The sequence below is a fragment of the Lissotriton helveticus genome, chromosome 7 (genome assembly GCF_964261635.1).
Source record: "Lissotriton helveticus chromosome 7, aLisHel1.1, whole genome shotgun sequence".
NCBI lineage: Eukaryota > Metazoa > Chordata > Amphibia > Caudata > Salamandridae > Lissotriton > Lissotriton helveticus.
Window position 1 is genome coordinate 1,147,341,757 of NC_136068.1, and position 17,345 is coordinate 1,147,359,101.

Here is a 17,345-nt window from a genome sequence, read left to right on the forward strand (position 1 = left end):
GAAATTCTATTCCCTGTTTCAATGTAATTTTTACTGGATCTACGTTTTTCATCAGACCCATCTCATTTCCAGTAAAATCCCATATTTCAGATTTCACTGTTTCCTTGAGTTCTTCAGGTAAATCTTTTTCTTCAAATGCAGGAAACAATTTTGTTTCTTCTGCTTCCATCATCATCATTGTCATTCTGTATAAACCATCTTCCTCCATTGTTTGTAACTCAACTCCATCAGGAGAACAATATATTCTACAATTCATTTTACATAGGATGTCTCTGCCCAATAAATTCACTGGACTACTATTACAAACCACAAATCTGTGTTTGTCTCTGTAATTTCCAATTTCAACTGGTACTGGATCAGTTAAGTCAGTTTTAATTTGCTGATTACTTACTCCGACAACTTGGATGGTATCCCCAGAGAGAGGTAGGTTTTCAATTTCCACTGATCTAACAGTAGAACGGGTAGCACCAGTGTCCACTAGAAAAGTGATGTCTACATCATTAACTTTCCCGTTTACAAAAGGACCAGACTGGTCAACCTCAAGAGTGGCTCCAACAACACACTCTTCCTCCTCTCTCGGGCACCGTCAGCAATAATCATCAGAATCGCTGTCTTGACTTTCTGTTAATAAAAACTGTTGTGAAGCATTTTGCATTTGAACCCTTTGCTGCTTTTGCTGTTTTTGTGGTTTTATTACCTGTTCACTTCCCTGAAATCCCACGTTTGGATTATATTTTTGAACTCCCCCACAATTCGGAAAAGGTGGTTGTGGCAATTGGTCTTGACGATTATTCACCTGTTGTTGTTGCTGTAATTGTCGCTGAATATTAAATTCGTTTAACCCCTGTTGCATCTGTAGCTGTCGCTGCAGGTCAACACCATTCTGCATCTGTGGATTCAATAAGGGATTCTTTAAGTTTTTAGGAGGATGAGGACATTCGTCTCTCCAATGTCCAATTTCGCCACAATTAAAACAAGGTAATCTTTGTTTCAACTCCTCAATTTTTGGGCTAAATTTCTTTGGGAAATTATTACTTTTAAACTTTCCTTGTATCTGGTTTGTATTTCCAGTTTGAACAAAATTAGTGTTCTTATTACCCATGCTGGCAATCTGTTGCTCAGCCACTTTTACCTGAGCCCACATGGCTTTCTCCTTGAGCTTCTTCTGTTTTACTTCTATTTCATCACTGCAATACTTAGCCTTTCTTAGAATATCATCTACAGATAATGATTGCCATCCGACAATGCTATTTCTGATCATTTCTCCAATTTCAGGTTTTAGTCCATAAACAAATCTATAGACAAAATGGCTCATGTCTTTTTCGTCTAGTTTTTCATAACCACTGTATTGTTTAAAGATTAACAGTAGTCTTTCATAAAAAGAATGAACTGATTCTTTTGTTTCCTGTTCTGTCCTTTCTATTTTAACCCAATCGACTTCTTTGGGTGGAATTTTGTTTTTCATCCAAACAATTACTTTTTCATAAAAATCCATTACAAGTGGATTTGGAGCACCTGTTTCTTTGATTCGCTCAGGTTCTGTTTTTGGCCAACTAATCGATATTTTACATTCTGTCCAAAGATCAGATGGAACGACAATATCAAAAAATCCATCTAAATCAATCCACAGAACTTTTGACACTTTGATAAATCTATCGACTTGCCTGTACCACTCAACTGGTTTTTCCCTCAATTTCGGAAAGTCATTTGTAAATAACAGAATGTCCTGTCTCGACCAAGGGACATGAACATATCCTCCACCTGCAATTTCTCTCATTGGAAATTGTTTTGACAATTTTTCCAATCTTTCATCTTCCTTCTTTTTCGTCCATTTTACTCTCCACTTATTCAGTTCTCCTAGCTTTTTGATATAGACAATCAAATCTTTTATATGTACTATTCTTCCCATTGAGTTCAAACTCTCAATGTCACTTTCTGAAAAGTCTAATCTGTAATGTTTCGCAAAATTCTTTTGTTTGCTCACATCAATTTCAAGTTCTGCTGCTAGATCCTCCAGTTGATCATATTTATTTTTTGTTTTCCATTGTATGCTTTTGCAAATGAACAGTAGTTCATCATCTCGATAGTAATTTAAACTATCTGGACCAATTGTTCCAATTATTAATTCTTCGATATTTGCTTTTAATTTGGCCACATCAAGTTTTGGTGTAGTTACCCTGACTTCAGGACTCCCTATATCTGATATAGCACCCATTGGTGTTTTTGGAGATAAATCTTCATTAAAGGTTAAATCAGGCATTCTCGATTTAGAAGAGTTTATTTCAGATAAGTCTGAATAAAATTTTTCAGCAGCCTTTTGAATTTCTGTATTTAAAGGAATAGTTAATCCAGTTTTGTTTATTTCCTTTTGGTCAAATACAGGCTGAACAGGACCAATCGTTACTGGAACTGTCACAGCTTCCATGCCTTTTGTCATTCTTTTTATTAGTTCTTCTTTAGATCTTAAATATTCATTATAATCAACATCTTCAACATTTCTTGCCTCTCTTGTATAATCTTTTGGAGCTTCTCTTGCTCTTGGAGCCATTGTAAAATGTCTACCTTCATTTCGAGCATTCTCGAATTCTGGTCTTCTAGGAGTTTCAATAATTTCACAATTATTTGGATAAAGTTTAGGAGCTTCATTAATTGGAGGTGCACTCGGTGAAGTTTCAGTAGAAACCACCGGAGTAGACCATGATCTAGGAGGTCTCAAAGGCTGATTCTTTCTAGCAGTTGAATATATTTCTTCCATAACTGCATCCTCAGATTCACTTTCCATAGATTTCCCTGTAGGAGTACCCATTACCATTTCCTGAATTAAATACAATCCTTCACTCATGTTTCCCTGTCTCCACATTCGCAACCTATCTTCATGAGTTTCTCTTCTCCAAGGTGGATTTTTAGAAGGTCTTTTAATTCCACTAGCTTCTCTTTGTAACTGATACATCTCGTCTTCCCACTCAACTAAAGCTTCAAATTGAGTTGGTCTCGGTTTCGGAACAAGAGCATTCATTTTCTCTCGTAAATTTCTCAAGATTTTTACATTAAATGAACCATCATCAGGCCAAGTTAAAACACCGTCGTTCTTAGTATAACGTTTCCAACTATCGAACCATAAGACAGTATGATATCCATATTCACCTTCCATATACGCTGCAGGTGTTTTATACTTATGAAGTAGTTTACCACTTCGCGTTTCGATTTTCTTGTCAGGTGAAAATAAATTCTTAAACTTCTGAAATAATGTTGGCTTTTTCTCAACATGTTTAAAATGATAACTCATTTTTAAGAGTTAAATCTAATTCACAAAATCGTTCGTAAAATATTTCCGGGATGTTCCGCAAAACAACCAATCCGTGCGCGAAACACACCAACAAGCCAATGACAGTTGAGCTACGTCACTTTTCTGCTCAACCAATAAAATTGGAGTTTTTCTGAAGAACCAATCAGCTCACAGGTCGTCAGAGACTCAAGAGCCAATCAGAATATAGCTTGTGACGTAGGTCACCCAATCCCAGCGCGGCTCTGTGACGCACGCAGCAGCTGCGGTTTTTCGTTTCTCACTCCTGACGCTTACCCCTCCTTCACAAAATCTTTTCACAGCGCCATTTTAAGAACACTTTTCAGTGTAAATTAATTCTTAACAATGACTATAAGGACAACATCTGTTCGTTTCACTATTTAGGATAGTTTACATACATTCAAGTATCCACACTTCGGAATAGACGGCGCTATTCACACTAAGGATAATATTCAATTGTCAGTAGAGTAACCCTTACCCCACCCTTCTAACACGTATAATTATGAACTCGCTTTGCTCTGAACCCACCGCGAAGTGAAAGTTCTAAGAGTTCCACTTGAACATAAAATACAATTCAAACTCGCACTTTCACACTGAAAATTCCCTAATTTCAAACACACATGAAATCCGTACAGGACTCTCACCTGTTTATAGAGATCATGCACCGTTAGCAAAATAACGACGTTATCCGTACAGGGCTCTCACCTGTTTATAGATATGAAACATATATCCGTACAGGACTCTAACCTGTTTATAGATAATCATGTATCGACGCTAATTTACCCTTCACTCAAGCTCGGATATAACTAATACTCTTATCACAGTGAGTTTTATGGAAGGCGCTTTGTCCCTATTCTCATGCTGCTTTAATTTCTTAGAAAACCCTCACTATACAAGATTCACACCTAGCCCTAAAACTGTGCTGTTCGGCGACAACACTATGGTACACGGCGATACCTCTTGTGATACTCGGCGATATCACTACAAACAGAACAGATGGCTTGCGTGACTAATTTCTCGCCACACAATCTATACCGGTATAGCTTACAGATAGCACGAAAAACTAACTCAACATGTGTTAAAACATCGATCCTATTTCCATACCATAACGTTTTAGTAACCCTTAGCAACCAACATATTACCTTGGTTACCCTTAGCAACCATCAATTTCTGCTACCAGAGAATTGATCCAGCGGCCTATAGAAAATATATCATAAACAACGCTACCCAACTTCATAACCTATAAACAAAATGCTATACTAAATATGGACCCATTTATAAACCTGACATATTTTGGGCCTACTGAATCAGGTGGTCAGACTAAATCTATATACATATTATCTACAAACTATATACAAATTTATACATCTGCGGAAAGAATATTATCATTAGAATAAAACTTAACCATTTAAATGACCACCATTGGCGACGTGATCTAGCTAATAGTAACCTACACTCCTGAATAACCAAGACCAGCTTGTTTGTCAAAAGTAAGATTTTATTTACTAAATTATGGTATATAAGTTGATAGTTTTATAAATGAATTTTATTAGCAATAAAGCAAGCATGATTGTAAAGAAACGTTAGAAAAATACAATTTAAGCAAGTGAATCAAAATTAAAGTGAATATATAAAGTTTAGCATTTCTAAAACCTAATTCCCTAACTGAGCTAAATAGATAGAAATTAAAGTAAAGTTCTTTGAGGATTCTTACGTGCTCCACGCAAAGTCCGACAGCACTTCACCCTCATCGGAAAGTCAGAAAGCAGCAGCCAGCCCATCCCTAGGGGCATGACTTTTTATACCTTTCTACGCTAACTAAACTACGCAAAGGAAAGTTTTCAGAAATCTTCGACGTCCCATTGGCTGAGAGTGACAAGTGACATGTCACCCACTTTTCAAAACTTCCATTAAGTCACTTTTCTTAGAGACCATTGTCCCTTCCGAGTGCAACCAGGAGCTTCCTAGGATTGCAACATTTGTATAAAGTCGTTCTCGCTGCGTCCATTGACTTCCAATTGACTTCCGCGGATGCCAAGTTAAGGGCTGACAAAATGTTCTTTTTCGACCTTGGCCATGTCCGACAGAATAATGATAGCACGTCAGTTTTTGCTTTGTGAACGCAGCTTTTGACGAACAATTTATTTCAGAATGGGCATCTCATGACTTTTGCAGAAGTAAAATTCAGCATTTTGTAGCTCGGGCAGACTAGGCCCAAAAGCAGGCAACTTATGTTTTCTAGTATAAAACAAACACAAGAAAAGTATTAATGTAAGAATTAATGTAGATTCTGTATCCACCCCAAGATTTACTAATTAATTAACCCACCCGATTAATCAAAATGTTACCTAGCCAATGCAAACAAATAAAGCAGCGTTTATATCTACCAGTCTCCGTTAATCCATGAGACTTATATGCACCTAGAATAGTAGAAATGACATCACACAGACAAGGAAAAGCAAAACAAGCACATGCTTCTTTTAAGTTTGCAGCAGTTAGTAATGACAAAAACGAAAACAATAAATTATTTTATTATTTTGCACGAACAAAAAGATGCAACAATTATGCACGTTTATGAGCACACATGTTAGTCCCCCCATGTGTAAAGTTTAATCTAAGTTGTATTAGTACGACAAATCACAAATCATTAATATTATTATTCATGTTATGGAAATGTGACTTCACGAGTTTAAACAAAATTTTGTTTTCTATCTCGCTCCATCACTTACAATTCTTTGTTTTAGTAGTAGGTTACACTCTGGAGTATGGTAAAACGAAAAAGTAGTGAACTTACCCAAAAGTGTCAACTTTTGGACTTTTGTGAATCCGTCCCTATGCTTTTAGAAGAACTGCAAACATAACATTTGTGTTTAAGACTATTACATAACTGTGAAATACTCAATACTGTTTCTTATTAGAAAACGTTTTTTTAAGTGGCTATACAGCGTGGATACAATAAAGCTGATCCTGGATTACAGTAAAACAGTTTGTGTAGAACAAATGTGGGTTATTTTAGATTTCATAAAGTAGGTACATGTAGGCTTGTTTTCTGCTCGGTTGTCAAATGATATACCTTTTTCCACAAACTATTGTACTTGGTTTGCAGAAAGAATACTGTTAGTACAATCTCATATCCGTGCTAGTAAAACGAAATGTTGGTGAACATACTACTGAAAAACGTTTTGAAGACCTGATTAATGAGTTCTACCTGTACTTTACAACATTGCCATCCTTTTGTAGCAATATATGTTTAAAAATTTGAAATATCTAGATGATGATGAGGACGCAAAATATGTTGTGTATGAACTATGGCATGACATGCCATATTATTTCCCTTTTTGTGTTGTATAATTTAGTCAAACCGACACTAAATTACGGTGGCAGCTCTTGTGACTATCTGTGTGTTAATTATATTATGTATATTTATATTTATTATTTGTACCGTTTTACCAGCCAACTGTTACTCCCTGGAATGTGATGCTGCCACCTATTTGCATTCAGAGTTCACAAGCTTTCAAGCCTGCATTGATTCTTCTATTATAAAGGTAAAAATGAACAGTATGGTTCCTAAATGCCTGTCCCAAAACATGCCTCCCTGTTTCCTATAAACTGTAGACTGTAGCAACAGCAGCATTTACCTTGTACTTCTTGGTTCTTAAACTGATTGACTCCTAGATATTCTTCTTATTTGTCTATGCCATTGGATTTGTAAGGTTTGTTTTCGGCAACCTCCGTGTAAAAATCTAGACTTTTGGAAAACGAGGTTGTATATTTCCTTATTTAACATTATTAAAATGGTTCTCTATAAGATATACTTATCAGTTAGAGGCCGTATTCGCCAAAATGCCATTGTGCATAGAGACCCTACGGGTGAGTAGTGCGCTATACAAATGTCTTGATTGATTGATTGATTGATAGAACATCTTTGCAAAAGGTAAAAATTAAGAGAAAACAATCACATCTGTTTTTCAGCTTGACTGGACTTTGTTCAAAGTGGCAAATATCCCACTGCAGTACAAATGGTGTTGCTATGTGAACAAAAACATTGCGTGGGTGAAGATGAAGGTGGAGGTAGACCAGAGAACTGCAAACATTTTTACTAAAGGCAAATATTGTGAATTCCACTTACCTTTCTCAGCAAAAAAAAACCCAAAATGTAGCACTCATAGACATGACACACCAGGATTTGCTCTTACTTCACAGAACGTTCAGAGGTGTTACTAGGGAGACAGTGTAGAAAATAAAAGGACAAAATGCTAACAACACATGTATACAAACAAAATGGGAATTAAATAGAGATTATAAACACTACGAGAATATTTTATTGATTGTCAATATACAAGACTTATGTTGCACATGGAGACTTTATTTGTTCCTGAATTCCTTAAAACATCTTTCACAAACATAGTTGGAGAGTTTTTTGATTGAAACGTGAGAATTTAATTAACCAGCAGTTGAAAAGAGTGTGTGGGTCCATCTTAGTTTATCTGTCCTGGATCATCATCCAAGGGGAAACCTGCAAAAGCATTGGTAAAGCCACTAGAACAAGCAATACATTTTGAGTCTTTCCCAATCCCCGGGGAAGTTTGTGCATAGGCTTTCATAACTTTTTTTCCACAAACGATATCCATCCTAGATTAATGTCACTTTTCCCAGGTTTCGGATTCTAAAGTTACCCAGAGTTTTTGACTTCGCCTGAAGGGAATTAAGAAATTAGTCAACATGTGGCAACTTATTTTTTTTTTTTTAAGAGGAAAGGTGCTGTTCAAGAAAGTATCTGGCCTTTTCCTAAAAATAGCATCAACAAAAGGGTTATTGTACTAAGATAGCCCGGTTCCCAGCTTCCCGAAAAAGGCAAATTCTTAAAAAAAAAAAATGTCCCCACAGTTTTAGCAATCTTAGTGGCTATTATTTTCACACCCTTCTTTATAGTATTAGGTAAGGTTTTGGACTAACTGATGATCTGAGGATTTCCAGGACTCAACATTTGCATCTCATTGAGCATTTTATCTTTCTACTTGGGTGACCACTTATTATTTTTCATCTGATCACTTATTATATGGATCAATGATCTGAAGATCCATATATATACCCTATCACTTTGCTAATCTACTTGGATGATTAACTCCTATTTTTAGCCTTGAAAAAGTCACTGCTTGTGACAAAACACGTGTCAGCTATTGCTTTGATGACTCTTTCATAGGGAGGACTGAATTCAGTATGTAGCCCTTGAACTTGATTTTCTACATACCCTACCTAAATTCTGGACTTTGATTTGTTGGACTTCTCTTATGAGTCCTTCAGTATCTTTGTATTATTTCAATTTGTATGGTGGACCCTTCAGCTTTGTTGTTGTTTGTACATGTGGGTAATAAGGTACGTGGTACCAAGTAAGCACCAACCAAACTTTGTATTCTTCAAACACTATTAGTACAACACTGTATGTACATAGGGGGTGCAATTGACATACCACCACTACCAATCTTTCTCCTATGTTATTATTTTCTGGTTTCTAATATCATGCAGTTTGTGGGGAAAAGAAGTCTAAATACCACATGTGAGCCCAGAAATCTTCACATTTCTATGAAATGTAGCCAAAATTATAAATCCAGCAAAAGGCCATTTCTGTTCATCATCTGTGGTTTTCCCAAAGAAACAAATGAGGAAAAAAAATTGTGAAAGTAAAAAATGGAAACAAGAAGTTGAGGACAGTGTTTTTATCAGTAAGTTTTTCCACTGAAGGCCAGTCTACAAAAGTAACATACTGGTCAATCAGAATCTTCAGATTGTAGATATATATTATACTTTAACCTTGTTCAAAAGTATGCAGTACCCAGAGCATCTGTGCTGCAGCTTATAATAATTTTGCATAATTTACTTAATAATTTACATAAATAATAATTTTACAGTGGGGGACAAAACCAAGTCCCTGGTTATAGAGCTCTTGAACTCCCACCTGGCAGCACTATCCGTAGGTGTAATAAAAATTGTGGGACGGGACTTTAACTGCCAATAAGAACCAACAGTGAATGCCAACAGTGAGGCCTTCGCACTCGAGGAAGATGGTGCATGGACTCTCTCAGGACTAGTAGTCCCTCCTATCAAGAAATTATCTCCCCTGGTAGTCCAATTGAATGCCCTTGCACTCAGTCAGGGGTTACTAGCCTGCAATGGCAGAACAATCTCCAATAGAGAGGGAAACCATACATTTAATCGTATTCAAAGTACTAGCCTCATTGACTATATGATGTAAGGTTGTGGCCCCACTTAATTGATATGACCATAATACCCAGATAAGATGGTGACCATAATGCTCTTGTTCTCTGGAATTTTGTGTATGTACTGGCCATATCAACTGTGCCGAGCCACTCGATAGAAGGCTGCGAATGGCAATAATTGGCACAGGGTTAAATGGGGTGCCATTATACAGTAAGGAGCTAGTTGGGAAGATTTAGAAGTTAGTAGCTGACAGTATTGGGGGGGGTTGCTACTGCTAGATCTGTCGCAAGACCAATTGGAGCCCCTGGACAAGATTAAAAACATACATAGGCAGTTGTTTCTGAGATTAAAGGAACACGTCTATGTGGAGACCAAGTAGGTAGTTGGAAGGAAACGTACCCTCTCTTTGTACACTAAGCAGTGCGGATGTTCCTGGGCAGCACTTACTGATGCTATAAAGCAGCAAAATAGATCGGTGATACAAGTCAATAGGGGAGCGTATAATAACAATGTTTTAGAAGCCAAAGAAGACTGGGAGCGTGGGAGATGGGACTGTCTACTGGTTGCAGCAAGAGTCAGGGCCCATTGATCCTTCTTGAATAATGTGTCCACGGGTAGTTTAGATGGTTTCTGCCCCCTTGAAAATCAAATTGCAGCACCAGACTGAGTTGCTCACTTTTCTAGCTAGTATTCCATGGCAGGAGAACTTAAAGACCTTCAGAGCAACCCGGCAGGTTTAAAGGCATTAAGGCAGCCTTGTAGAGGCAGACCGGTAGGGATGCCCATTCGAACTTGCAGATCCACTGAGTTGAGTGAATGGCCCGAGAGTTCCTTCATTTCATCTATGGAAATAAGTACGGCCATTAAGAAAATTGTTCATAATAAAGCACAAGGGCTAGATAAGATCCCAGGGGACATATTTCGAGTTGTTAGTGATATTTGGAGTTCATACTTTACAATGATTTTTAATGCTATCATGAAAGGGGCACCCTGGGCTGTGGCAGAAATAATACCTATTTTTAAAAAGGACTCCCGAGCTCGCCCGAATAATTGTAGGCTTTTAAGCCTCATAGGTAGTTCCCAAAAGCTATTTAGTAGGATAATTTTGGACAGGTTACAGAAATGGATAATCTCGAAAGAGATTTTGACTCTCTGCAAGCTGGTTTCCGAGAATGCACTAGTACCATTGACCAGGTGTTCCGACTCCAGCTCTTATTCTGGAAAATGATTCTTTTAGGGGTGGATGCCTCTGCATGGTATTCGTAAACTTACGGTCTGCGTTCAATGTAGTGCCTAGATCTTCTCTTTGGCATGTACTAGCTGAAATAGGGACCCCCCTGTACCTTCTGGGCACTGTCATTGGGCTACATAAAAATAGTTATGCACAAGTTCGATATGGCCAACTGGGTGAATTGTTCAATCTACTCCTAGTTAATATAGGGGTAAGACAGGGCTGTGTCTTTGCCTCTACCTTATTTACATTGTATATTAACTATGTATTGGTTTACCTGGAACAATGTGAGAATGATTCACCAAGCTTGGCATAAATTAGGGTCCCTGCTCTAATGTTTGTAGATGACACACTATTTCTATCTAAATCACAAATGTTTTTGCAGACTAAGGGGCCTGGAGATTGACATAAGAAAAACTGAGTACCTGATTCTTAACCCATCCCATTCTGCAAGATCTAATCCTACATTAAAGGGGACTCCATTGGAGCGTGTTCACAACTTTGATAATCTAGCGATCACATTAACAGAACAGCTTGAATGGCACACTCACATAGCATAGCGTAGGCTCAAACTGGAACATTCCACTGGGAGAATAGCAAAATGCATTGAGGAAACCAATTCTGCCATATCTCTCTGGCACTCCAAATGTACATTTATCAATGTTCGAGGACCAGCCCTTTACAGTGCAGAGCTGTGGGGCTACAGGGATGTGGCTGCCCTGGTGGCAGTTGAACACCGATACATGCGATAACTGACGAGACTCCCTATAAATACTGCCCCCCTGCTCCCCCTTAGACTAGATCTGGGGCTCAGATCAATTTCTGATTGGAGAGGAGTGAGACCTATCCTGTAATGAAGAAGGATCTGGCCCACACCTGAGCTTTGTTCATATCGACAGGGCCTAGTAGAAGTGCTACACATTCCAGGGCCGGGAAAAATACATTGGTTTAGGTATGTAAAAACGACCCTCGTAATGTTTGGCAATGAGAGACTATGGGTTGTCCCTGGGGATGCGTGTGTGACCTCTAAACTATCCACTAAATCCAACTATTGGTAATAAAAATGGGGATTATCCAGGGTAGACTAATTTGGGTTCCTTAACAGACACTTTGCTTATGTTGGACGATTTCGCTGAAGAACAGTTCCTGGACAATAAATATCTGTTATTCAGCGCCGAGATACCCTGGGGTGAACGTGCGCTTTACAAATAGACCTTATGTTAAGTTATGTTAGACAAGAGAGAACCCGTAGTTGCTAGGAAGTTCTTCCTGTAATTTCGGTATGCGACTCTGTCGCTCCGTCGCTTCACTGCTAAGTGGGCAGGCGATCCCAGGGCAGTAGATTAGCAGTACCCTTCCTGTAGAGAGACTAGAGACCGCTTGAGCTTGCCTTATTCTTCTGCCCCGCCTATCCGAGCAGCAAAAACAAATGGGTATTACCGCGGTGGCGCAACTTGGGTGCTAGGGAACATAAAAAGAACTAAGGATTCTGAAATCTTTGCAGTTTCTCGGTTTTCATGTCGACGTGGAGGGTTAGGCAGAAGTATCCCGCTAATAAAAGAAGGCATTTATGTTGTAATAATATTGTGCTGTATGCCTTAATACTGTAATTGATCACATCACTTTATTGAGCGAGGAAATGTTTCAGGACCCCTTTAGGCCAATCATGAATTTTGCACAGATTTTAAAGCTGTTTTAACGAAACGGAATTGCCTATGGTTGCAACATTTTATGTGTCTATTTTTATTCAATCATAGTATATCTATTTTATTTATTGTACAGATTTGATATGTATGCACGGTTGTGATATTGTATATGCAAATTGCCGAATTAAAGACAATTATTATTATTAGTAAAAGTAAGGAATCTGCTGTTAGGAGTGGCCATCAGAAAGGCTTGTTTGACTCATCCTGTGTCACACATGACTTAGGATGACTTGGCAGCTGTCTTTACATATTTCATGCATTGTCGACATTCACTGCAAAACGATAATTGTTACCATGTAGAAAAGCTAAGAAACACTCAAAAGTTACCTGCACAAGATATCACAATAATTACGTATCTTTATTTCCTTTAGTTGACAACAAATTATTCAGTTTGGGATGAACTGAAGTCGACGAAAGTTATACTCATGGGAGAGCCTGCAGTGATGGAAATCGATACTTTTCCAAGGGCTATCATTTTAATTTACCTAGTAATGGCCTTTTCCCCATTTGGATATTACATTGCGGCCCATGTTGTAGCAGAGAAGGAGAAGAAGTTAAAAGAATTTTTAAAAATCATGGGACTCCACGACACTGCCTTCTGGTATGTATACATATGTTTAGATATTTTTTATTATTGAATCATGGAATCTGATAAATACCATATACTAGAAAAATGTATTTACCTCAATCCATCACAGAAGTGTTGGAATTAATACCGGTGTTTTTGTTTTGTTTTGCCCCTTCATCTATGTTGAAATTAAAGTGAAATGTAAAGTTGTCAGCCTTTTTCATGGTGAATAGGTAAATGTATATTTATTTTGACAATCTTTTCCATTATGAAGAAAACAAATCCAAGTTTTTTTTTGTCATGAGGCTCGAAAGTGCTTCACTCCCTCCTCACGGTTTCTTGCACCTGAGAGAGCTCTCTTGGTCTTCCTTCTTATACAGTATCATTGAATTCAACTTGTTTGGAAGGAAAAGTAAAATATATTGGTGGACAACTCATTTTAGTAACACTTAGTGACAAGTATATGCTATAAACTCTCACAATCTTCCAGGCCAAGTTGGGTTATTGTTCTCTCCTGATCCAAAACAACTCGCCACATAAACATAGATTTAGTTTTTCACAATTCACACCAGGACAGAAACGAAATTTACACATTTCGTGTACGTGGTAAGCTGGAATTGTATGTGCAAAGTGTGGCAGGTACGCACTTCTTGCGTTCAACACTAGAACTGACTCTTGCACCTTGGGTGGGCCAGGGATGCATTTGACTCTTGATATTGCGTCATCCACTTTCACAGATGGCTATAAAGAGATCAGTTCATGGTGCTGCCCCATTTCTCTATGGTGGTAAGACTTGGAGGAGAGCTGCCTGCAAGACAAAGTGTAAGGCTGCCAAGGGCCCAAATTGTCCCCTGCAAGTACACCAATGTCCAGTTCTGCTCTGTCCATGTACACCACGAATTCAACCCCCAACTTAAGTCTAGAAATATAAATAAGTGCATTGACCTGTATGGGCTCTTGTAAGTAGTGGGGGTCCTTATACCTCACCGCTGCCACCAAATGCTGGAGGCGGGAGTCCCTGTCCCACACCGCTGTCGCCAGGTGCGAGATCCTGATCCCTTGTTTCAACGTTAGGCTAAGTAAGGACACCATCTGAGTTAGCCCTGCACTCCCCCTTAGTAGCTTGGCACGAGTAGCCAGGCTTATCTCCAAGGCACAAGTGTACAGTATGTGCAACCACTCTCACAGCAACCAAATAATGTCACCACAAATAGACTCCACATGAGTTTTTATAAAACTAGTATAATCTTTATATGAGAAGATATATGATATGACCACACAATACAAAACCAACTTATAAGAATGGGTAGTATTTTATATATATATATATATATATATATATATATATATATATATATATATATATATATATATATATATATATATATATATCATGCCCAAATCACACTCATATACCTGAGCATTAACATCAATAATGGTATGGAGGGATCAATCATAAATTATTTATTTTCAGCCAGAGTACAATAAATTACCCTGCTGGTCTCTATTCTTATTAAAGACAAATTAATTTATGCTATTCTAGCTTGTGTACGTTACAAGTGACGGGAAAGAAAACACAGTATAGTCACAACAAACTATTACATATACATTTTTCATATATACACACAATATACACTTTGTTACAAAAACAATTAGATCACACTCATATATATGATACACTACATATATACAACATATACAACATATATTAAACATATACACATATCAAAAAAACAGTAGCTCAATAATTGGTTCCCCTACTGAGAACAAAACAAACAGCGTGTACACTCTTAAATCAGAGCAATACACTACAAGGTAGTCCCTATAGGGCCTGAGGAAGAACACCTCACAAAAACTATACAAGGGGCGCTCTACTTTCTTCACACAACTCTACTTGGTGGGACTCCTTTAGAAATGTCGACGCTGGCGTGGTCGCGCTTCAGCCAGAGGTTCCTTTTGGCATCATCAGGAAAGGGGATTCAATATTTCTGAATGGGATATTGGCTCTCTTAAGCAAAACACACGGCTGGCAGGGACCAAACCCACTGCCGCCTCACCAACAATGGCCTTATACCCTTAAGTAGCTGTATTCTACTCGAAAGGTTGTAACATAGCGTCACCAGTCCACTGAGTTTTTCAAATAGCGAGATATACCAGGCATTCAATACCTGCAATCACGCGGTCCCGTCACTAACATCAAACTGCCAACGACTTGGAGCAACAAATTTCCAAACGGCGAGCAGTTCAGCTTACTTCTAACCGTTTTGAAAAATACGAATCACACACGTTGCAAAAGAAAAGAAAAACTGCAATGCATAACGATATACCTCTGTACTGTGCAATAGAAAAACAATACCATACGTAGCGCCACAGTCATGTGCTTTGCAATAGAAGGAATAATGTAATGCGGATCACTACCAGCATGCCCTGTACAATTAAGAAATAATGCAATGTGCCACGTTATAATCATGTACTGCGTGATGATGAAATAATGCAATGCGTCACGTTACAATCAGATACTCTGCTAGGGAAAAATAACACAGTGCGTAGCGCACCAAGCATGTACTTCGTGAGGCACAAAATAAGGTCAGGCGTCATACGACAGTTCGAAAGCTCGTTAGCAGCAATAATACAAAGTGTAATACGACAGTTTAGGTCCTCCGTTAACGGTTGCCCCCAACCTGGATCAATGATGACGCAAAAGTACTGCTTCTCACTCCGGCCCCAGTACTGCCCCTCCTTGGGCCAGCACAGGCCTAGATCCGAGCCGAAGCAACAGGTTTGAGCAGCTGACAGAAGCGAGAGGCCAAGAGAGTGTCCCTCCGGGCCCGCACCCCACCCAGGTGGTGATCCACGTTACCTGCAGGGGGCGGGGGGGTACGACCCCACTCTCCTCTCCTCCTTCAGCGACTTTGGGCCTTGATCCAAAACTCCGTCAATGGGCACGGCGAGCTTGGGTCGGCAGCTTTGCTCTTCCGGGGCTGCCGGTCCGGGCCGCGCTACTGCTTCATTTTGAGGGCCCAATGTCCTGGCCCTCCTTTCGGCGGTCTTAGTGCACTCAACACTGTGGAGACTTCCTTCGATTTCGGTATACACACTACCCAGGCACTCCTCACCAGCGCCTCTGGTTGCTCCTCGACACGTACTCTATGCGTCCGAGACTCGCCTCTTCTCCAGTGCACACGATGACCAGGCGCTCTTCACCAATGCCTTGGCGTGCACCTCGACACGCACTGTGCACCTCCGAGTCTCACCTCTTCTCCCGGTGCACACGATGACCAGGCGCTCTTTACCAACGCCTTGGCTTGCACCACCACACGCATTCTGCGCGTCCGAGTCTCACCTCTTCTCCCGGTGCACATGACAACCAGGCGCTCTTCACCAACACCCTGGCTGCACCACGACACGCACCCTGCATGTCCGAATCTCCACTCTTCTCCCGGTGCACACAACGACCAGGCACTCATCACCAACCCCTTGACATGCACCACGACATGCACACTGCGCGTTGGAGACTCGTTTCTTCGCTCGGTCCACACAACTACCAGGCGCTCTTCACCAATGCCCTGGCTGCACCACGACACGCACCCTGCACATCCGAGGCTCCGATTACTCCTGTGTCCCCACGATCACAAGGCACAACTTTCGAGGGTTTAAAGCTGCAAAAGCACGTGTACACCACATTGCTTGGGACTTCTGCGAAAACGTTTATGTTCCTGTGTTTCCAAACAAGGAAACAGCTCACCTCGGGCCCTTGGGCTTCCTTACACAGCACAAAGCACAGTCCGGTTCAAGAAGGGGGGGGGGGGGAACACCACCCACTGCAATGTCCCTTCAGTCTCTTCCTTAGTAAAAGCTACAAACTGCAGGCCAGCTCCAGATCGCGAAGCAAGGGTCATTCCTATCCAGCAGTCTCTTCAGCAACTTCTTCCTCGGCAGAGGTTCTTCTTGACCACGAAAGAGGTCAACGCCTTTGCAGACTCGACCTGTCCATTTCGCCATTCAAAACTACGCCAAAGTATAGGAGTTTCAGTTCTTTTAGTTATACCCCTTTATGACTTTGAAGTTCTTTGTGCCCAGGGGTCCCTGACCCCTCTCTAAATCAGTTCTGGGTGTCTCCCTCCCAGTGTCACCTTTCTCCCTTTGATACTGGGGGTCTGGATCCTTAATCACTCAGCAGGAGATGGGTCAATTGGTTTATACGCCAGTCCAGTCCTTTTCACCTCCCGGGCTTCTCCTCCCACTACTCTCCAGATGCAGGGCAGCCTGGTGCCATCTCAACCCCTCCCTGGGTCAAGACCTCTCCCAGCTCCTCTC

The 17,345-nt window shown here is 39.9% G+C and overlaps 1 protein-coding gene across 2 annotated transcripts in view; it reads left to right on the top strand.

Annotated features, from left to right (window-relative positions):
- Positions 1–17,345, top strand: part of ABCA5 (ATP binding cassette subfamily A member 5) — a 1,464,780-nt gene that overhangs the window by 154,734 nt on the left and 1,292,701 nt on the right. For both annotated transcript variants that reach the window (XM_078654285.1, XM_078654286.1), the window contains exons 5-6: positions 6,758–6,849; positions 12,832–13,061. In XM_078654285.1, the coding sequence (XP_078510411.1) occupies positions 6,758–6,849; positions 12,832–13,061 (322 nt within the window). The remainder of the gene's footprint in view (positions 1–6,757; positions 6,850–12,831; positions 13,062–17,345) is intronic.